The sequence below is a fragment of the Phlebotomus argentipes genome, unplaced genomic scaffold, assembly GCF_947086385.1.
Source record: "Phlebotomus argentipes unplaced genomic scaffold, Phlebotomus argentipes genome assembly contig_75, whole genome shotgun sequence".
Classification (NCBI taxonomy): Eukaryota; Metazoa; Arthropoda; class Insecta; order Diptera; family Psychodidae; genus Phlebotomus; species Phlebotomus argentipes.
The window spans coordinates 1,219,168-1,242,319 of record NW_026776170.1 but is presented as its reverse complement, the minus strand read 5'-3'; the positions used below and the strand labels follow the sequence as shown (position 1 = coordinate 1,242,319).

Here is a 23,152-nt window from a genome sequence, read left to right as displayed (position 1 = left end):
CCATTCGTAACTGTGTGGTATTGAGCGACACTGTGAATTTGGTTTAGTTTGTTACATTGCAACAATCTGTGAAATACATTGTTACTTTACAGCAAGGATTTATTTAAACAGTAACGCCAAGTGGAGTGTACAGCAATCGTTGTTGCAAGGTAACATAGAGAAAGGCGGAAAATCAGCAGAGTCTCATAGAGTCGTAAATGTGTCCTATGCTTTATTAGCAAGGGTATAGCACCCCACGCAAGTATTTTCCTGCTTACAATGGCAAATTAAACGAGCCTTCCGGCCCCTACCTCCGCCTAGCCTGAAAAGTTTCCCATCGCATGCGCACCGTTTTTTCCAGCGCAAGCGCCACCGCATGACATCTCTCGGGAAACTTTATGCGCGCTGTCAAAAAGGTGCTCTTGTGCCCCACATATTCATGGTTACTGCATACGACTTGAAGCGATAAAGTAATTTAAATTTGTCAGTAAAGTAAGTGATATTGTGCTTAGAGGCTTACTGTCGCTAATTTGGTTAGCAGCGCTATATACAGACACGATGTGCCCAATCAATTTTTGACCGCTTTTTCTTACTCAGGTAAAATTTGGCGTATAATCATATATTTATTCTCCCATTACCAATGGCGTTTATCTTTTACTGCATCACAAACAGTGAGCATCAATACTTTGTCTTCAAACGCTAAAATTACTGACTGTATGGTGACACTCGCTTAAGTCTAATCACCTAAAATTTCGAAGGTGAGATTTGGTGAATTCATTATCACCTTCAATTTGTCTAGCAGTCGCCTATTCTCTTTGGTCAGTTGTCAACATCTGACATAGATTGTTGCCGTTAAAACCATGTCGCACTTCAGTGTTTTGGAATAGTACTTCAAACTCGACATATAAACTCTAAAATATAAATTCAGTGAATTTTTTCGAACCTGAACGCTATGAGCAATATTCTCTTGAGGCAAATATTGATAAATTGAGATAGCAAGTTAGCTAAAGATATCTTTCGATCAAAGCTATATTCTTTATAATATTGTAAACGTTGTGATTAGTGAGATTAAGGAAAAAAATTATAATTGAACATATGCACTTTATTCTCTCACTCTCATAGTAAAATAAAACCAATTTTTTTGGAAAATCATACAATTTTTATTTATTTCATTAAACAATTTCATTATTACATATTAAATATTTAATAATATCTTAAGCGCATATTGTATCATGTTGAAATATCGATAAGTAATTCGTAATTTTTGAATATGAACTCCGTAATTTTCTCCCTTTTAATCAATTTTTAATACGAAAAATAATTGTAATCGACAGTCTAATGATTAATCACTCTGTATTAGTTCTATTTTTCGTCTGAAATTATGTTAAAAAAGAAAATTACGACTTTGGGAAGAATTTACTTCGTGGGATAACTCCCTCAAGGATCGTTACTTAGCCCCTCGAGGTTGAACTGTAGCGGAACTCCTTCACACACAGTCGGCTCACTAGTCTTCTGTGGCCGCATGAAGGGACACTGTCCTGAATTGTGTGTTCGAAAAGAAAAAATTCGAAACACAATTTTCCTCGCTGTATGATAGGCGGACGCACAGAATATTTCTGTCATAACAATATGCACATACCAAATTAATTTTAACATTAGCATATAGGAGACCAATTAAGAATTTTCGTAGGCCAGTATCGAATATAACTAACTCACGAACACGGCTATCTTAACATTTTGACATAGCAGCAATATTCAAGAAATTTTTATACGTGACTAAGTGTTAACCAAACTTTACCACAACTTAAATTTTGATGTACAGAATTTAACCTTAGTACAACGAACTAATTTAACTTTCAAGTAATTATATGCACAATTGTTTTTTTTGCCAAGCCCTGACGATGGGCTCGAAAACATTGCAGAAAATCGAGAAAATCTCACAGCGTTGGTCGAAATCCAAAGTTATGGCGCAGCGATCGCACAGTTTGGCTTTCACCGTTATACCGTGTCTTCTTGTTCCACAGATAGTACATAAGAGTTCGATCACAGCATTTCTCTATATAAAAATCTATGTAACTTAATATAGTTATTGTTATGCTTGAGAAAGTATTGTGAAATGTATATTAGTCCAATTGAGTAATCTTGTGTGACCGGCTTTTCGTGGTCCTAAACAATTGCTCTCGCCTCATTACAGGTCTCAAAAGACGCAGTTTACTTTTTAAAATACAGCACCCGTAATTTCCGCGCCTGCCGCCGTCGCAATGGCTGCTCCGGCGGCCTGTACGCGCTTTTCCGATAATTATGACATCAAGGAGGAATTGGGAAAGTTAGTATAAATACATCATGACTAGTGGCAGCTCATATTAAATGTTTCTTATTCGTAAAAGGGGAGCTTTCTCCATTGTCAAAAGATGCGTTCAGAAATCCACGGGCCTGGAATTCGCCGCCAAAATAATAAATACGAAAAAGCTAACTTCGAGAGGTAAGTTCCAGATAGTACATGAACATGCGGGTCGCATTTTTTTTTAATAATCTGTCAAAAATATGAATTCGTCAAAGAGGCGTTGCAAGATTACAATTCATAACATTTATGAAAGTGGGGAATTTACCTTATACGAGACCTGACCTGAAACGTTTCAAACACTAACGCCTGAAGTCCACATGTCATCTGAAATTGGTATTAAATTAACTCACCACTGAACCTTGCAACGCCTTCTTGTCCGTATTTCATTCGCACTTTACACAAGTAGCCACCAATATAAACTATGAAAAGCGCAAAGTTGCAACCTTCAACAAACTGAAATCCATAATGTAGCAACGACCCGATAATTAGCTAAGAAATATCATCTGTTTAGATTTCCAGAAATTGGAGCGTGAGGCGAGAATTTGTCGGAAACTGCAGCACCCTAATATAGGTAAGTTTTCTAACTACGTTTTTATATAATCTGTATTTCAGCGAAGACGATATGTGCATACATTTAGTACAAAGTGAGGGATTTAGCACTTACTGATTTATACCTTCAATCGGAGGGATTTAAAATCAATCGAGCTCACGCGTAAGGAGTTCCTTATAACGCAGGTGTCAAAGTAAATTACCCGTTAGGATTTAAATATCCTGGTCGTTTTTTTTTATCTATGTCCCATACTGCCGTATCCATGACGAAAATTTTCACTATTTCTATCTCTCACATGTGGAGAATTGCTTATTCTCACATCGATTCGAATCTTAAAATTTGCATTGAAATGTCGGATAGTATTCCGAGACGCGGACACGAGAGTCGCATGGCCGTTTTTGTTTGGAGTTTGCGATGCCTGTAACTGCCCGCGTTTTGTTCGTAAATTTACGGCGTGTCAAAGATTGTAGATAACAGAATTAACAACACCTACAAATGATTTAGTTGTTTTCATTTGATAGGAGCAAATACATTTTAAATACATTTAAGTGTTGTAGGTATTAGGTATTAGGTATCCCTGCATAAAGTTATAAGCCTTAAGTGTGTATTGAGATTTAATCCGCGGATTTAACGCGCGATGTATTTCTGGGTGATTTTGGGTTTTGCTGCTCACAACAGTAGGTTTCACTGGAATTGTCTTTCGCACATTAACTTTGTGTTCAGGCTGAACCCTAGAGCCAGAGTTTTGGTCGGCGAAGTGACAAAATGTTCCGTAAAAAAACAATTCTGTCCTGCATTTTCTTTAATGGAAAAGGCTCGGTCTATTAAGAAGTGCCATTGACACCTGAGTAAGTACATAAGTTAGTTTGTACCTGATGATCATCGAGGTAAAAAAAATTTTGTAATCGTTTATAATCAGGATTTCTGGCAAGTTCCACCAAATATCTTCGTACTAAGTTAACTATATTATTTTTCAACGTTTATTTGCAGTACGTCTACATGACAGCATACAGGAGGAGAATTATCATTATCTTGTATTTGATCTGTGAGTAATCCATTAGTATTTGAATTTCACTTGGCCTGGCGTTGTAATGCGATCGTAACTGAAATTTTTCTGTGGCCAATGGCAATGCCCCTAATCAGCGTGACTGGTGGTGAGTTGTTTGAGGACATCGTGGCGCGTGAGTTCTACTCCGAAGCGGACGCATCCCACTGCATTCAACAAATCCTCGAGTCAGTGAATCACTGCCATCAGAATGGCGTCGTCCATCGCGATCTGAAGCCGGAGAATTTGCTGCTGGCGAGCAAGGCGAAGGGAGCCGCCGTGAAGTTGGCTGACTTCGGATTGGCCATCGAGGTGTCGGGTGAGCAGCTGGCGTGGTTTGGCTTCGCCGGCACACCCGGATACCTGTCACCTGAGGTGCTGAAGAAGGAGCCCTACGGCAAATCTGTTGACATTTGGGCGTGTGGTGAGCAGATCCATCGTAGTCCATATCCCATGTATACGGAAAAATGCCACAGATATCCATTCCATCAGAGCGGTTGCAAAGGGTTTTCAAATTTCATCAGCTAAAATATCATTATTTCTCATGTTTTTCCAAAACATGAATAATGTACATTAGCAAAATTTCTGGATGGGTGTGGCTTCTCAAATCGTTTCCCTTCTTGAAGTGATTTCATTACTGACTTTCAAAGTTTCTTGTGCATCTCAGGGCTTATAAGCCTCCCACACATTGATAACTTATGCTGATGAAATTGACGTATGACATAATTTCATAGTGCTTTAGAGATTTCCTACCTTGTCCACTTTAACTTTTATTTGTTGATGTGTAGAATTTTGATGAAAGTCTGGCAGTTTTGCCTTCTTGCCTGAATGTTTTGACATCGAAGGTGCACAATTGATTAAATTGCTAGTTACTTTCCGGAAAAATATTAGTTTGTAGATTAAGGCTTCACGGGATTTCCATCGCTTGTGTCGCCAGCTCAACGACCGGACATTCACAACCTTCGGAGTCACAGTAGATGCAAAATTCTTTCTTTCTAGTTGTGTAGTGCTTTATGTGTGAGCACACGATGTCATGTATTGTCATTTCTCATGATCTTTCTCCTCATCAAGGTGTTATTCTGTACATCCTACTCGTTGGATATCCACCATTTTGGGATGAGGATCAGCACAGACTATACTCTCAGATAAAGGCCGGCGCCTATGATGTAAGTATTTAATTTTTTTTTACTACACACTATATCATATTATTCAATATTTTTTGCAGTATCCATCGCCAGAGTGGGATACAGTTACACCCGATGCTAAAAATTTAATTAATCAGATGCTCACCGTGAATCCGCATAAGCGTATTACAGCGAGTGAAGCACTTAAACATCCTTGGATTTGCGTAAGTCAAAATTTGAAACTAAATATTCCAGTCTGTATTCTCACATATGTTTTCCTTACGTTTATCTATATTTCACTAGCAACGAGAACGTGTGGCATCAGTTGTTCACAGGCAGGAGACTGTTGACTGTCTTAAGAAGTTCAACGCAAGACGCAAACTAAAGGTGCGTATAAGAAAACATTGTCAATCAGCTAATTTTCATAGGTTCATAGGCCAACAAAAATATTACAAATTTCATTGATGATATATTGCATTGTATTGTTGTATATGACATCATTAAAATACAAAAAGCGCATTTAAGTGCACGCTTTTACGGTGAAAAAAATAAAGTAGCGAAAATTAGGTTAGGACACCTATGAAATTTGGGCCATTTTACCTTTTGATGCTAAAAATTCGATATTTCCTTTAGTTTTCGAGACAATTGTTTTAAGACAAAAATTTATGAGAATTTAATGATCTTTCAAATGGCGTTGAGATCATGGCGATATCTCAATTCGGGGCCGAGATATTGGAAAATGCAGAGAGTTGTGCATATAAGTACAGAGAAAATTACGTTTGGACACTGCCTATTTTTCTCTAAATCCATTTTATAATCATAAAACTACCTCGGAAAATCACATTAACTCATGAGTTTTGAGTGTTTAGAAAACATTTTCATCATAGAGCACCAAAAGGTAAAATGGCCAAAATTTCATAGGTCTCCTAACCTAATTTTCGCTACTGTATATCATAAGCATTATTGAATTCAGTTACAGCTTTAAGAGTAGCAGTGCTCATTTAGAAAATATATCTTCGACAAAAAAAATGTAGTAGTTTATTTTTAATTCATTCAACTTGGGTTATTTTGCTTCATTTGCTGTTATTCCATTTGGTATTTCAATGCTACAAGATTAGATATTTTGATTTCGAAACCAAATGAGTGTAGGTATACTAAGGGAATGAAAAGGAATAACTAATGCAAGATCCATCTGTATATTATGTATACTTCAAAAAGTCAGTTACTGAGCTTGCAATAGTTAATTACAAGTGTATATTTTTTTAAAGTGCCCTTTCTAATTTTTTTTTTTATTTTGTAGGTTGCCATTCTCACCACGATGCTAGCTACTAGGAATTTCTCAAGTAAGTATCCATTTCAATGAGAATGATCCTATTCTTAGTTTTTTAAAAATTTCATATAAATAATAGAATATATTTTGGTGTTTTCTCACAAAAATATAATCTTTGAATAAATATAGATGTAAAATTACTAAAACATTTCTACGATTCTATCCATTTTATCACATTTATTGAGAAAAGACGAGAATATCCTAAAAAAAATTACCCTTTTTTCGTAAATCTCTCTATCTCTCCCCTACATTCCTTTACCCTATTTTTATTATTAAAAAAAATCAGGTTAAGAAAATTAGTCATAAAGTATATGAAATGTTAAGAAGAAACAGACAACAATTAAAATAGAAACTTTATCACATATATAACAACTCTGTACCGAATCAAAAAACTACCTCCTCCTGTCAATTCTCTAGAAAGTGGTAAGCAGAATTTTTTTATTTTCTTCCTCTATGTTTTTTCTGTTCGTTCTTAATATTTTTAAGCCTTCCTCTCACACCCTCTCGTTATTTTTGTTTATCTCTTTTCTGTTATTTTCCCTTGTACACAATATTACGTTTACGTTCATTTCATATTCACAAAACGACTAAACTATTCGGTCACACCCTTTTCCAAGCGTTTAAGCATTTATTCGTTAACACCATTGCCAACTGAATACATAAACATATAAGGGTATGATACTCTAAAATAATAAGTGATGGAGGAGCAGGGATTTGCATGTCATACATGAATTGTAGTTAAAATTTCGTAAAATATAAAGAAATAAACACGCATATGTTTCAGTTTTATTTTCCGTGTCTTTGACTTCGTTTACATATACTAGTTTAAATTAAAATTTAACTTTAAACAAAAAAAATGCATAGAGATTATTGAGCTTAAAACTCCATCTACTACTGTATGTCTAGAAAGTAAAATTCTTCATATTATAAATAGCTGATTTCATAAGTGAACATTATTTTCGGAAAATATTAGTACAAGTAATAGTATATCCTAGCAAAAGAAATACAATTTTCCTCAGTGGCTTTCATATACCTAAACTCTTTAAAAATCTATTTTCAGGGTTACATCGTAATTTTTTGTATAGTCACTGAGACATCGCAGTCTAGATAGCTTTTGTGATATAATAAGCTTATGAAAAGTGTTCCTATTTGAAGAATATTTTGACATTTGGTCACAAGGACCGATGTAATCACTTTAACCTTTGTTATATTGGATAATGCATTATTTTTTCTAATAAAGGCGTTGTTCACACAATATTTTCTCTTGATAAAAATTAAATGTTACTGTTTATTAATTTTCTCTCGTTTTGGACTTATATGTGAAGGCATCTCTTGATTGTAACACTTGGATACTTTCAGTGCGTTTTCCTGAAAAAAAAGGCTTCATTAATTATTTCGTTAGTTCATGAAGAAACAAGTGATTACCACTTTTTCTGATATAAACATATCCTCCTCCTCTTTTTTCCATTTGATTTAACATAAGCTTTCTAACATATCATCTTTTTTCTACATCTTGTATTTGTTTTTTCGTTAGACTTTATCACATAATACATATTTATTTTGTTTTTATCCACATTGGGCAACATCTGAAAACAACAAGAAACTAAATCTTTTTTAATAACCTCACACAATATTGCGCAGCTACGCGCAATGCACAAGGCGTTTTTAATCATGCACAGTTCTTTGCCTCTTTCGCTCAAATAATCCAAAAACAAGTATGTAATAGAATATTAGAATTAAATTACAGTTTTAAAATATCATGCGATTTATGGTTCAGTAACCATATTTCAGAATCTCCCAGTGCATTGAGTGGGGTAAACAAGGCGATTTTTGGTGATTCTCATTATCTAATCACGTAGTGTCGAATCTACTAAATTCTATTATTCGCCAAGTGCATTAGGGTAGCAAAACTGCTCAAAATGCATATAATAAATTAATGTGGGTTCAAGCTTTGTGAAAACGTAGATTATGTAGCATCACATTCAGCGTCAATCATTACAAAAACTATTCAGAGCTGAGATTTACGTCACAGCTCCTATCTGTTATCGTTCGAGAGACTCAAAATTACCAAATCAGAAAAACTAAGTATAAATAATGTTTTCATACGTTTAGTAGCACGTGAATTTAAATTTTCCATTCGTTTTTCCTCCGTCATAACTTGTTCTGTAGCGCCGAAACGATAAGAGATATCGATATGCAATTCCCTAAATGGTTCAAAGTATGTAGTAGTACAAATGAGGTTGCCGAATCGAACACATACTTGCTTTTCGTCATTTTGAAAATAAAAGAAAAAACTTTTGTTTTGTTTACACTTTACATTTGCGCACAATGAGATGTGCTTGAGCGTTGCAACTCGCCCTCTTTTCTCCAGATGCGAACCTTACAACTCTTGGACCGAATGTTCATTACCGGTAACCCGTCGGGGTATTTGAGCTCTCTCTCGATTAGGATTGATTCTATCAGGGTTCAGGGACCTCTTGTTCCCAGAGCCGAGCATAAGGCTTTTCATTGCACACTTCTTGCAAAGGGTGCATCCTTACACAACGCTCTCAATTTCAGCATAGACACACGCAAAGCGCGTGCTTCTGCACACTGATTTTCTATGCCATATCTATGATGTGTTTCCAATCATTGATTTTCTGATAGCTATAGATGTTTAAATTTTTAATATGAAATTCATATACATTATATGTTTAAGTACATTTTGAAATTGCCACATTTCAAGTTGTCCGAAGAATAAAACAAGTGTAAATCCCAGCTCCCCCATCCAGCTTACCCACATATTTTTTATTGTCAATCTTTTTATTAAATTGCTTTATATTTCGATATATGATTAATCATATATAATTTATTATTTTAAAAACCTATGTAAATTGTTATTCATATTACTTAAATTTTTTTGACCAAAGATTTTTTAACTTCTAAACAGTGACATATATATATATATATATATATATACATATATAACTATATATAAAGGATCAAACTTTTTATTTCTATTGCTCAAAAAATCAAAAATATTGACACTAAAGTTTCATCTTTTTTCTACCCCTTCTTTTGCCATGGCAAAATTGCGGGCGTGAACGTGAAAAATGCTGCAAATGAAGGCAAAAGCATGATTACCAAGAAAGGCGAGGGATCCCAAGTGAAGGAATCAACTGACTCTAGTACAACAATTGAAGATGATGATGTTCGAGGTATGTCGTAAAATACTTAAGCATCCCTTTTCTATCTATCCTTAACCGCTGTGACTCATTCTCATGTTAGTGGCTTTCTCTGTATCTCCTCATTTAATCATCACAGCTTTACGCTTTTTCGACCAATTTTATTCTCCTAAAAAAAAAATAAACGCATAATACTATGCGTTTTTTCGTATTTATTTCACTATTGTGTATTGAGTGTAATATATATTCATATATTAAATACACTGAATTCGTAACAAAACAAAGACGGCAGCAATAACAAGTCAATTCAACGTCAATTAAAACACGTAACCAAAAAATGTTGTTTTGTTTAATTAACTTTCCTAATATAAAGATCCAAATTGTATGCCTCTTTCCTATACTGTCCAGTTGTGCATTTTACAAAATGTAATTTTTTTTATGTCAATCTGTTTTTATCCGATATTTTTTTATGTAACCAAATGCTCTAAGAAATTAAAAAAGATTTTTTGAGTTAGATTTAATTTTTTCACTCAGAATTGCTCAAAAATTTTGAAAATATATCTTTTAGAAATAATCCGTTTTAGGAAAACTATTATGTATATTTAGAATCCAACACAAATATTCATTAAAATGCAGAACAATTAAGGATAAATTTAGAATGAAACCTACTTATGTTTACATAACACTAAAAATGCCTCAGACAAATTTTGTTAACATTTTGGTTATGTCCAGATGATTACAAATGCTTCGGAAGTTAGTTTTTAGTTTATAGTGAATTAAAAAATTAACGAGAAGAAATTTTTCCGCTGTTGCAATTTTCTTAGACATTTTTATCAATTTGAAAATGAAAAAGGCGTACTTTTCTATTGAATGTAACAACCGACATTAGAGGCGCTAAATGTATTTTATGATCGTGGAAATAAGGTCGAAAAAAATCATCACAAGTTGCTACTAATAATCGCTACTCTCAATATTTTACATTAAAATCATTATGAATCTGTCATAGTGACCAGCTCGTTGCACAGACCTTTGGCGTCAGGCAATTCTAATGTTTAATCCATCTGATCAAATTCAAAGATTTCAAAATGATAAAAAATTATTAACATTAGTTTAATATTAAAAAATTATCGTGATGCAAAAATAATCTAAATAAAAATCTATAAAATATAGTATAGAATAGGCATTTTTTCATCTAGCAGAATTTTTCTACATCTTAAAAATGTGGTGCCAAATTATTTTTTTGTGAAATCAATGATCGTGAGTAGTTTGTGAAAGATTTGTTAGCGTTTCTTTCCTCTGTCGATTTTTGCTTATTGTAGCCAATGTTTCTTCTCGAAGTATTATGTTAACACACCAGAATATTCGATCTTCCGCTTTTTAGGTGTTAAAAAAAATGTAACTTTATTGCTGAATAAATTTGACACGTGATTACGACAATAGCACAATTGTGCAATCAAACTGCCTGCTCATCATAACTATTTTCGTATTACTTATACGTTTCTAATCTTATCAGTGGTAATCCAAAATATAAAATTAGAAAACTATCTTTCTAATTTCTCATCATATATTGGCTTTGGATTGCAATTTTCCCATGCTCTCTACAAAAATCTACCAATTTCTTAAAGAAAATGTTAATAGGGATGTCATCCTAATGCAGGAGCTGATTTCACGATTTAAGCATATTCATATTTACTAAATCATTCCTGTGATCGTGGAATAGTTATTTCAATATGAAACAATTCATGAAGATTGTACAATATATGACGCTGGAAGTTGCTTTTGATACTAATTATCTTTTTTTATCTATTAAGAAAACACATAAAATATAAAATTGATATTTTTTATTAGTGAACCTATGCCAGCAAGTAAACCAGTCATGAAACATTAACTTGAATTCGTCACCTTCAATAGACTTACACATCAACATATTCTGTTATATGTACCATATACTATTGTCTTTTGTATCTGTTTACCTCTCTCACCACTTCCCAAATCTGTAGTTACGTTGTGTTTCTTGCTGTAGGCATTATAATCCATACTAGGTTGAGGGAAATCATGTGTTATATGTGAAATTTTAAGGCATTATGAAAAGAACAGTTTGTCTAAAATGATCTTACTTCTGTCTATTTTTTTCATTGTACTTTGAATCAAAACTGAAAACCAATGCGAACTAAAAAATGTGTTCTGCGGTATTGGATAAAACCAACATGACGAATTCTCAATATGAAAATGACCGGAAAATGATTGACATACTAATCGCAAATTCACAATTATTCAATCGTAAAGAAGATAAAAAGGGAGGCGTTGATCGCAGCTCAACTGTTATTGCCAAAGATCCTGAAGGTAAAGAGAAAAAACAACAATATTTTTATTTTCTGTTTTATTTGTTTTTTTTCGTTGTTTATTTCTCTTCCTGGTCACACACATGACACTGTCACATCCACATGAGTAAAAGGGTAGCTGGGAATTAAGGACTAAAATCCTAATGCAATGAATTAGGGTTTAAAAGACAAATGAGAAGATAAAAGATCTATATTGAGTGTTTTTCCGTTACTGTTGGTAATAAATCACACATGCAGCGCCGTCATCACCGACAACAGCGCCACCGGAGCAATTGCAGAGACTGCAAAATCTCGTAGCGGTAACGAAGGCAACACAACGGCCAGGTGCAGAACTACTCCAATCAGTTCAAGGTGCACGTTTGGTCCTTTTTGCTTCGGACGCGTGTATTCGTTTCATTTCACTCCAATTTATATGTTTTCCCCGTTTAATCATGCAATTTCGTTTGATCAATGCTATACCAATGTTTGAGTTATATTTGCTTCTTCTAGTCGATATTCTAATAATCTAACCAAAATCGTGAGTTGGAAAATAAAGACGGAACTAAACATATATTGCCATTCGTTTCATATAATATTTTTTAAAATATAAATTGTTCAAGATAAAAATAACTGCTATAACTGTGTGTAGTAATAAATACTGGGTGCCATTCCAATCAGTGAAAAGCTGTTCCTAGTAATTTGCCTTGCATGAGGTAGAAAAAATTCTTTGAACGAAGAAAGAAAAAATAGGTTTTATAAAATGGTGCGTAATTTTATAAAAGAAATAAAAGATTTTTTAGTCGTTTATCCGAGATTATGACAATTCAGGATTCACAAAAAAAACAAACTACACAAATAAAACTTATTAAGATGAGACAGAAAAACATTACACTTCATATTTCGTTTTATTGAAATTTTTTCATGAGTGAATGACTTCAATATTACTACATTAGTTTAGAATGATATAAAAAGTATGTAACTACAGGAAAAAAATAATTAATGCGATGAGATTTCGTATTGTTGCACGAAGCAACTCAACGCAAACAGCAAACATTTCATACGCACTGGTAGAAATTTAACTCAAGCCACATTGAGCTAACGTGAACCAAACTTCTTGTGATCATACAATAAATCGAATCTTTTGTAATGGATTAAAATTGTATCAATGAAACTATATATAATGAAATCGTGAAAAAATCGGGCATTTTTCGTCAGTCTTCCGTTATAATTGAACCCTTAGCCTTTAAGTGGGAAGAGTAATCGTCATGCGGTTTTTGCCAAAAGTCAGAAGTCACTGACATGCCACAGTTTGGTAATGTAAAATCATATCCCCGTCACTCCGTGCACAACTTTTAAAACCCATTAAGCACAAGCGTCGAATTTCGATCGTTTTTAATACGACAGGTTGCGAAAAAGCGAATTTTCAGTCTGTTATGCTTGCTTCTATTTCTTCTCTTCCGCCAAATTTCCCGTCAACGTTTTGAGCTTTTCGGCACTTTCTTCAGTGCCCATGTAGTAAAATTACAAAGTTATTGTGAAACTCACAATCCCGAGACAGAAAAAATTTTACATCAAGAATAACAACATACAGTTGACTGAAAAAAAATGCAAAAACTCACATATCTGCACTCGCTGATGTTAGGTGAAGGCTGAGTAATGGAAATCTATTGATCAATCCTCAATCGTATCCTGTCACTGTCCATGGATTTCTGTATTTAAGTATTTTTTAACTTCTGATCCAAAATTTTTTTTGCATAAAGCAATTTTAATAAAATATTACAGTATAACAGTGTATATGTCCCAAGAAAAAATGCCACGATTTTTAAATGTCATTTTTGACGCATATACCGGAAAGATTGTGAATAAACTGCACTCACAAAATTTTTCGTCTAATAGTTAATGTGTGTAGATCCGACATATACAAGGATATGAGATCTTAGAAACAATAATATTGGACATTATTTGTTAGTTGGACGCTGCTCTAATTGAGATATATGTACAATGCTTTTTATGTGTGTAAAAACAGAATGTAAGAAGCAATGTTCTTGTTTTAAAATGATAAAGACAAAAAAAACCGCAAACGGTAATGCATTCCGACAGTTTAAGAGTAATTTTCAGTTAGGCTTATTAGTATTTCAAATATATTTGAAACCGAAGAGCTACTCTTACTAGGTAAATCCAAATGGGGCTTTTTGAGATTTTAAGTGATCAAATTGCTGCAATAAAGACTAAAATTTACTTCCCCTTTAATTCTTTGCTCCATTCTCGTTTCAGTTCTGTTAAAATACATACGGTTTTTCGCATCACTAAAAATGGTTTTGTCAAAAGTCTCTCTTTGCACAGTTGTTCAAAGTGACAAGGTATAAAAGAATTATCACACTTTAAAATATGAATTATCTAGGTTACGACTACAACAAATTAAGAAACTCTAGTCGTCTTACCCCACGTTGGGCGGTCTTCATCTGAGAAATATTTTGCCATTGAAAGGCTAATATTTTTTCGCATTGGTTGTAATTGATAATCATTTAGCAGTAATGAGGATCGAACACATAACCGTGGCGTTCTCAGTCCGTTACTCTACCGACCACTGCACCTCTGTCGCCTTCATGTACGCTTACTTAGATGGGTTTTAATTGCTCCCTTTTTCGCCATTCTGACCATAAGTAACGTTGTAGCATTGACACTTCCCCATCCCAAAAGACGAGTCTCCACGCAAGCAGGATAGAAGTTTGTTCTGAAGTCAATGCAAACAAATGTATTATCGTTTGCGTTTTGATGGATAACTGAAAGCAAATGATTATTTGATCAAATATGGTAAAATACATATGAACCATATAATGAGTTTGAACAATAGAAGAACAGCATTGTGTATGTATTTAAGATAATACAGTCCCGCAAAATGAAACAAAAGTATTTGCTTCTCGATGATTCTTGGACAGTTTAACACCCATTGGGCCTAGAGTAAAACCCCGTATAGGAAAGTATATAATTTTTTAAAGTTTAGTGATCGGAAGAGGACTTTAGGAGATTTTGGCATTTTTTGCGGAAAATCTGAAAAAAAAATTTCCTCCGCAACTCGAACCAATTATAAACTGTGATCGTATAACTGTGATCGAAATACATATAAATGCAAAACTTTTCTATACGGAGTTTTACTCTAGGCCCAATGGGTGTTCAACTGTCCAATAATCATAAATAAGCAAGAACCATTGTTGGACTGTGTAATGAATAGCTGTTACTCGATAGGACTATATTGAAGACTATGAAAATAGAAAAACTTGATAGCCGTGTGACTTCTACATATACTTTCTAATACTTGGGGAGTCGATAAAAGCGATATATTGGCTAAGTGACTCTTCCAGAAGACGGTGGGTACATTGAATTGACGTGTGACGATGACGACGACTGTAGGTGGTGCTACGACTCGACGGAGAGGGATTTTTGGGCTCATTCTCAAGTCGGTGAGTTAAAGCCCCACAGAACACTTTGACACTTACCTCACTTTCCTTTTCCCCAATTTAAAAAATCCTCAGTTCAGATTTTAGTCTTCAGATTATATATATATATATATATATATATATATATATATATATATATATATATATACATGTTCAAGAATAAAAGGACAAAATTAAGTCACACAGACAAACACACTTTTATTTATAATACAAGAATTAGTGAGTACTTTAGAGTGAATAGCGTACATTAAAAATCATGTTGTTTTCAATCTTGTAAAATGCTTTTGACAAATACAAATATTGTTTTTATATTAATCAATTATTAAACTTAATATAGACATACGGATTGTATGTCCGGCCAAGGCATGTCATCAACTATCTACTAACTCTCAGTGTTCAGGTATGTTTATATAATTGAATATCCCAATTTAAAATGTCAAACTCAAGAAAAGTATGTATAAATGGGATATTTCAGAGATATGCAGGCGAATAATGCACTTAGTAAAAAATATTATCTACTTCGTAAAAAATATTATCTACTTCATACCAAATACCCATATACTTCCTGTTTGTCCTAAACTTCAAGCTCTGATGTTTGTTCTGCAACTTAATGATATAAGTTCCGATCACATTAATGGCATACCGACTGTTTTATACTCTAATCGTTCTTTAAAGAAATCAAACACACTAGCAAGACCACAAAACATGGGCGTAGTCAGGCTTGCAGTAGAGAAAAAAGGCCAAAAAAAAGTACTGTGTTCATATATATATATGTTATGTATAATGTATGTGTAGTGTATTAAACAACAAAAATATTTTAATTTATCAGTAATCGACATTTACCTAAACTTAGTTCTCTTCTCAAGATTTTACAAGATTTATAAGTTATAGTTTTAGTATAAAATTATTAGTACTAAATAATTTTTTACTAAAAAATCAAATTTCAAAATTTTGATTACTTAAATTTTATTCCTAATTTCTTTTTTATTTCTTTACTTTTAAGAAACATCAGTGAAAAATTATTTACAAAATTTTTGATTACAAATTTTTTCTTATTTAAATCATTGATTTTCTTTCCTAGAAAGGATGAAAACTTCCAGAACAATGTTCTTAAAACGATATTATAACACGGTTCGAGACCGGGCAAGATAAGTGGTTGAATAATTTTTTTCAGCTACTGTCTTGCCCAGTGGTGAGAGAAATAAGGCAATAGGTGTAGTTCATGATATTATAACAGTTGGAACACCAATTTACTTCAGAGTTTAAAGAAATATTCAATAATTACTGATAAAGAAAATTTCAACATAAAATTTTTAAACTTACGGACTTTGTCCATGAAAATAGTAATATTAGATTCAACAGAGGCAAAATGGGTTTTAATTTATCGTTAAACGAAAATTCTCAGGGCTAGACTGAAACTGCCGTGGGTGATGTCAAAGTGCCGCACAATATTGGATTGAGGAACATCTTGTCCTCCCTTCACACAAGTATTTCTCTATTAGCTCTTTCGTTCACCACCCTGCATTTACTGTACTAAGATACTGATTTTGTATAATTCTTGTTTGACTGAAAGACTAGTAGAAAAGTTTAGAAATACTGACAAAAGTTAAAAATTCGTAAGAAACTAACCTTATCCTGTAGATATTACGACTATGAAATGAAATATGAGCGCTCAGTCAGACGTATTAAGCAATCTTAAAATACAAGTGCATTTTCTTTTTTTTAAACAAATATGTATAATTAATTTAATAACCAATAATTATTTTTCAGTTGAAGTCGTAGTTCATTAGCACATCTGCATATTTCTTGTTGATATATTCAATGAGTATGACCTTATTGAGTATTTCATATATATGTAAATCTGTTTTAGATATCTCTTTCCAACCCTATTTTCAGTTGAAAATAGTTTTAATCCGAAGGCTTAAAACACAAATTGACCAGTAAAAAAGGATAGGTTGAAGGGAACACAAAAATCTTTTCTGAATATCACAGAAATTCATTACAAATAGAATATTTAATATTTAACACAGGTGTGTTGATGCTCTCGAGTTATGATTAATTACATTGGAATTGTCCCCAAAAGAGCCTTTTAAATTCTAAATTCATATTTTGGCCGGTGGGTAAATTTGGCAACTAAATTTGTACAAGTTGATGGAAACGGCCCCAAATATATAGCTCAAACTTTTCCATGCATATGAAATCACTTATTGTCAATTCATATTTTTATATTATTTAACTGGGATTTATATTACAGCTTATATCTATAATCGCGCAAAAAATCGACACTCACTAAATTTTTTCCCGTCTGTTTTGCTGTCCGTCTATCGTGATAAACAGGCAAAGTATGCGGCTCATTCACATTTTTTATTATTAAGCTTTTCCTACATAGTTTAAAGACCAAAGGAAGAGAAAATGAAGTTATTTAACGTCGTATGGAGAAGAAATTGTGTTCGAACTATAGAGGTCGTTTCCATTAACATGTACTTTTATATTTTTACGCATTTTAAAGTACAAATAAGGAACATATTTGTTCCAAAATTATCATTACTGTTTTCCTTGATCACTTTAATCACATCTAAGTCCAAGTTTGAATTAAGGCTTTGTAGCTTTGATAAAGCTATGAGCTATTTATGATAAAGCTTTGCTAAAAATAGTCAAAGCCGCAGTGTATTTAGTGGCTACGAGCATGATTTAGCTCACTAAAACTTCTTTCAATTGCGCCTAAATTGCATTAATAGATTGACAAGTTTCCACTCAATTTGGCTAAACAAAAATCTGGGATTTTATAAAGGCACTTTGGGATCCAAATTTCTGCGATTGGAGTAGGAGAAAAGTCAATGTGTGCTAAGTCCCTTAATCATTTAGGAAGTGTAAATTTCTTTATTTCATTAGAAATTACGGATCATTTATAATAATATTTTAGGCACACTGTACAACTTCAGACACACATTGAGAAATATTAAGCTTAAAGAAGTAGCACAATTGATAGCATGTGAAATCGATTCATGTTAACATTATTCATTTCTTAGGAGGGATAGGGGAAGCATCGTGAAAAAAATGAAAATGAGTTCCACAATTGTGACATGATTGACTGACAAGAAAAAGTAACAGTATCTTAGTATAATGATTTTATCCTATTTAGTCAATCAGTTTTCATAGAGGCTGTCTATATCGCAATGGGTCAAATCTAAATCCGCAATCAATGGTGATTTTAATCCGATTTGGATTACAGCTTTGAACCAGACGCTATGCTTTCAATCCACTTTTTTAACCGCACAGTCAAATTCTCACCCACCTTATTTAAACTCGCACCAGCAACTGAGTATCGTGTTAGAAACCGAATTGGTCAATAGTAGAAACCAGTCGAAGTAGACCGAAGCTTTTATGTCTCGGCGTACACGGAATAAACTCAATGGATTGCAATGAATCCATGGAGTTCAAACAAATCGAGTATTGGAGATTACTCAAACGCCGTTAAAATTTCAAAACTGATTTTCCACTTGTATCTCATTTCAAGGCATTCAGGTTTCTAGAATAATTTTACGTGTCTCCTATGACGTCACTTACAAAAAATTTTCCAGTGTGAAAACCGTTCTGTGAATTTTGAGAGTTATTAAACAAAAACTGCGTTAAAAAATTTTGTTCCAATCGATCCAAATAACAATTATTATAATCTTCTTTAGGTAAAGCATACACATCCAGGATTCCTAAAAATAATCATGGATAATTTGTCTACGATATAAACAGCCTCACTGACATAGGTAGCAAAAAAATTGACTAACTTTTCCCCAGCAAAGGTAATGTGATTTCAAATGTCGCACTATTTCATAATTTGCAAGAATTCTGATGAAGGAAAAGAAATGGACTGCGTCATATAAAAAAAAATAACCAGGACTGTAGATATATAGGTTATGTAAAGAATTTTGGTTAAAATGTTGTCTAAGGAACTCATATTGCAAATATGCTCGCGGACTTGTGGTTTGAAAAGGCTAAGACCGCTCAGTGCTGAATCATGAAAAATCATATGCTCGCTTTTGATGAAATTGAGTACCACGAAAAACAATTCATCTTCCATTTTCTACGCCTACCAAATACTCCCAAAACATCATAAATGAAAACGAAATTAAGAAGTGAAATCAGAAAAATGAGAAGATGTAAGCCAAAGACACATACTGTCTTCTCTCTTATGCGTGTATACAATGAATGTTTTCCCGAGACACTTATGATCTCAACCCCACAAAAATTTTATCTATGCTCATAATAGGTTCATAATATCATGATCACACTGCGTAGAGTTCCTTATACTGCGGTTGAACCTTTTTTTATTGATATTCTTCGTATGCTGCAGTAAAAAAAAATCCCTAACTTGCCTACGCCCATGTATAAAATTGTTATAGAACCCTCATATCGTTTAAACTGGCCTCATGTAACCGCCATACGCCTGAACTTTGGTCGAAAAGTCGGTGTCCACGACAAAAACGTATGGTAATTTGGGTAACGGTCACAGGCAAGCGAAAAGGGATGGAATTGCAAGACTAGGATGATTTCAATATTTTTCCCCTGTTTTCCGACCACACTTAGATATCACTAGAATACCCGCATGTTGCTTTTAGTTGTCGCAGTTTTTCTTATATTTATTTCCTTTTTTGTTTTTTTTTTTATTTTTTTTATACATCGAGAGAAAGCAAAATGAGACCTTTATATGTCACATGTTATACTTAATAATATCACAATGAACTTCCGTGTCACAATTCCATCTCTTATCCTTTAAATCAACGCAGAAAAAATGTAAACTTCCTTAAGATACTTCCAAAGCCCTAATATATAAGTGCATCACTTTCTTGTCAGTGATTGTAGTCGCTTAAGATTTGTTTTCAAATCGAGTTCTTAATTATTTTTGCTGTCAAAAAGACAATTAAGTATATTGTTAAAGGATGTAATTGTTTTTACTAAAATGGATTTGATTTCATATTGTTTATTTCAGCTCGACGGCAAGAAATCATTAAAATGACAGAGCAATTAATCGAGGCAATCAACAACGGTGATTTCGATGCATACACGTAAGTTCACAATACACTACTAATGACAGTGATCACCCTTGTGACAAAATTTAACACCATTCCAGGAAAATTTGTGATCCACATCTGACTGCCTTCGAACCTGAAGCTTTGGGTAATCTAGTTGAAGGGATGGATTTTCACAAGTTCTATTTCGAAAATGGTAAAATTTGTGTGTTTTTGTTTGGCTTAACACATTCTTAGTTATAACAGTATACTAAATGTACAATTTTTAAATATTAAAAAAAAAATGATTTAACAAGTATTACTTATGTCTTCGTGCAAAATTCAAATTGAACTAAACATTGTGCACAATTTTTAAGACACTCTACCCAAGCATAATATATTAGCACATTTATAAATTACACATACAATTGACTATCAATTTTTGTATTTTGGATTCAGTTTTTGGTATTTACCAATTATTAGTAAATGTTGAACAACATTCTAAAGAGTTCTGATTAGTGATGCGTTTTTCAATTGCAGTATTTTTTTATTAGTTGATATATTTTACGGGTCGAAAAAAGATTTCTGATGCGTGGCTATGTCTCTTTTTGTCTACGCCGTGAGCTTTGTGTGTGTTTTTTCTTTTTCTTTACGCATAAGCAAAAATACGATTTGAATCGAATGCAAACAGAAAGAAAGAAAGGATGAAAGCATGGTTGGAGAGAGATATAACACAAATTTTGTGCTGCAAACACGAAAGACTTCTCTATTCTATAAGGGAATACCGTCACAGAAAGAATATTCTGCAGTTATCGTGGAAATTAAATTCTTCTATTATCCATATTTTTTCTCTTTCATTTCATCTAGTACTTGGAAAGAACTGCAAAGCTATTAACACGACCATTCTGAATCCACATGTTCATTTACTGGGCGAAGATGCAGCTTGTATTGCATACGTTCGACTGACACAGTACATTGATAAGTAAGTACATTTATTTTCTCTAAACCTAACACTCTTTCTTTGTTCTATTTTAGTAGTAATTGCGTGTTGTTGTTTGTTCTATCGTTTGTTGGTCTAATTTTTGAGCTAAAAAGTTAAGATACAAAGCAAATTTTTGTGACTCCTTTCAATTTTCTAGCGAAAATTAAAGCATTGGCAATTGTTTACAAACTGAAAAGTTTCATTTGGAAAGCGACAATATGGAATATTGATTTCATGAAATTTCTGCTCGATAGATCTGCTGTACAACATAATAATATTTGTTTCGCATATATGACACTTTTCAGACAAGGGAACGCACACACACATCAGTCAGAGGAGACTAGAGTGTGGCACAAGCGCGACAACAAGTGGCAAAATGTTCATTTCCATCGCAGCACAGCAACAAACATGTCAGGCGGATCTCCTTTCTTTTTCTCTTCAAAGTAAAAGGAACCACATTAAGTGGTCAATTCATCACTATCAATTTGCGGTAATTGCTGCGGTTAAACGCTACGAGCGTGACGTTTACTATGAAATTACCATAAAACAAGAATTTAGATTGTTTGTATTTGTGACGGTATTTCTGTTTAGAATGTGCGCCTTCTGAGACGCCACAATACTTGAAAAGCTAAAATGATGAGGTGATTTGTAAAAATGATAAACATTATGCATCTATAGACACAATTTGCAAATTAACGTTTTCAATAAGAGTTTTCTTAAATTTACATATATAAAGACATTGAAAACTATGTGCTCGAAATAGATTAATAAGAGTTCGTTGAGGCAAAATATCCCTCATCAACTGAAAAAAAGATTATGAGAATAGTAAGTTACAATTATTTACGTTTCTTCCACTGTTCATCACATAATATATGTATCCGAACTTAAATAATTCAATCATGTGGGAAATTCAATTTGACTTGAAATTAACTGAAAAATAAAAAGTTTTCATAATAATTATTTGAGGAAATTGCTAAATAACGCGAATGGTAACTATTGGAATATTATAATTTGTTTTTGAAATAAATCGCGAAATATTTTCTAATTTCTTTTTTTAGGGAAAAACAAATTGCAACCAAACTTTTCAAATACGAAATTACGGAATTTACAGTAATCTTGCTTTATTATTATTATTATTATTTTTTTTTTTTTTTAAGTATTATGAGTCAGATAGATTTCAGTTTGGGCAGATAATGAGCAGACTGTTGTTGTCCTTAAAGGGTTAGAGGTCCTTTAAGGAAATCAAGGGTCTGAGCGATAGACTTAAAAGAAATTGTATGCTTGCTTAGTACATTGGGTGTAAATAAAAACATTGATTTATTAAATCTTATCTAACCCCTGATTTCTATGAATCATGAAGAACTGAAATGAAATGATCCGTTTCGGAAAACAATGCTACATTGACACTTGCCAAATGGCCAATTTTCATTAGTATATAAAGTCATTTTTACATAATTGTACAAACACATTTCATATATGAAACACTAGGATAAAAAATTCAAGTATTTAGTAATTGGCATGACATAATTTCTACATCCTTTTTGACATTGGAGAGGTATTAGTAAATAGCAGAAAAGAAAGAGTAACTAAATTATTTTTGAGCACAGCGATTCAAGAAACACTGCAAAAATATATTTATTCTGTTTCAACGCAGTGACCAACTTGTTTTAGGGTTAAAAAAAAGTGCTATTTGAGTGATTAGAAAACTCTCGCAATAACTATTTTTCATTTTAGTTGGAAATTGATAGCAGATATTAATTTATTCTTACACACACACACACACACACACACACACACACACACACACACACACAACACCACACACACACACATATATTATATATATATATAT

General features: G+C 33.1%; 1 protein-coding gene across 13 annotated transcripts; it reads left to right on the top strand.

Annotated features, from left to right (window-relative positions):
• On the top strand, positions 1-23,109 carry LOC132257075 (calcium/calmodulin-dependent protein kinase type II alpha chain). Of its 13 annotated transcripts, none has more exons than XM_059753791.1 (19): positions 1-149; positions 2,174-2,305; positions 2,367-2,461; positions 2,835-2,894; positions 3,864-3,918; positions 4,017-4,342; positions 4,990-5,084; positions 5,144-5,266; positions 5,346-5,429; positions 6,343-6,385; positions 9,480-9,569; positions 11,823-11,879; positions 12,116-12,229; positions 15,223-15,318; positions 15,653-15,715; positions 20,300-20,375; positions 20,441-20,535; positions 21,186-21,300; positions 21,606-23,109. In XM_059753791.1, exons 2-19 carry the CDS (start codon positions 2,241-2,243, stop codon positions 21,745-21,747), a joined length of 1,794 nt encoding a protein of 597 aa, XP_059609774.1. In that variant the 5' UTR covers positions 1-149; positions 2,174-2,240; the 3' UTR covers positions 21,748-23,109. The 13 variants fall into 13 exon arrangements, with proteins under 13 accessions (XP_059609774.1, XP_059609770.1, XP_059609775.1 ...); XM_059753787.1 differs by having other exon boundaries at positions 15,220-15,318; XM_059753788.1 differs by lacking the exon at positions 1-149 and adding an exon at positions 371-576 and having other exon boundaries at positions 15,220-15,318.
• Positions 23,110-23,152: the final 43 nt, after the last annotated feature.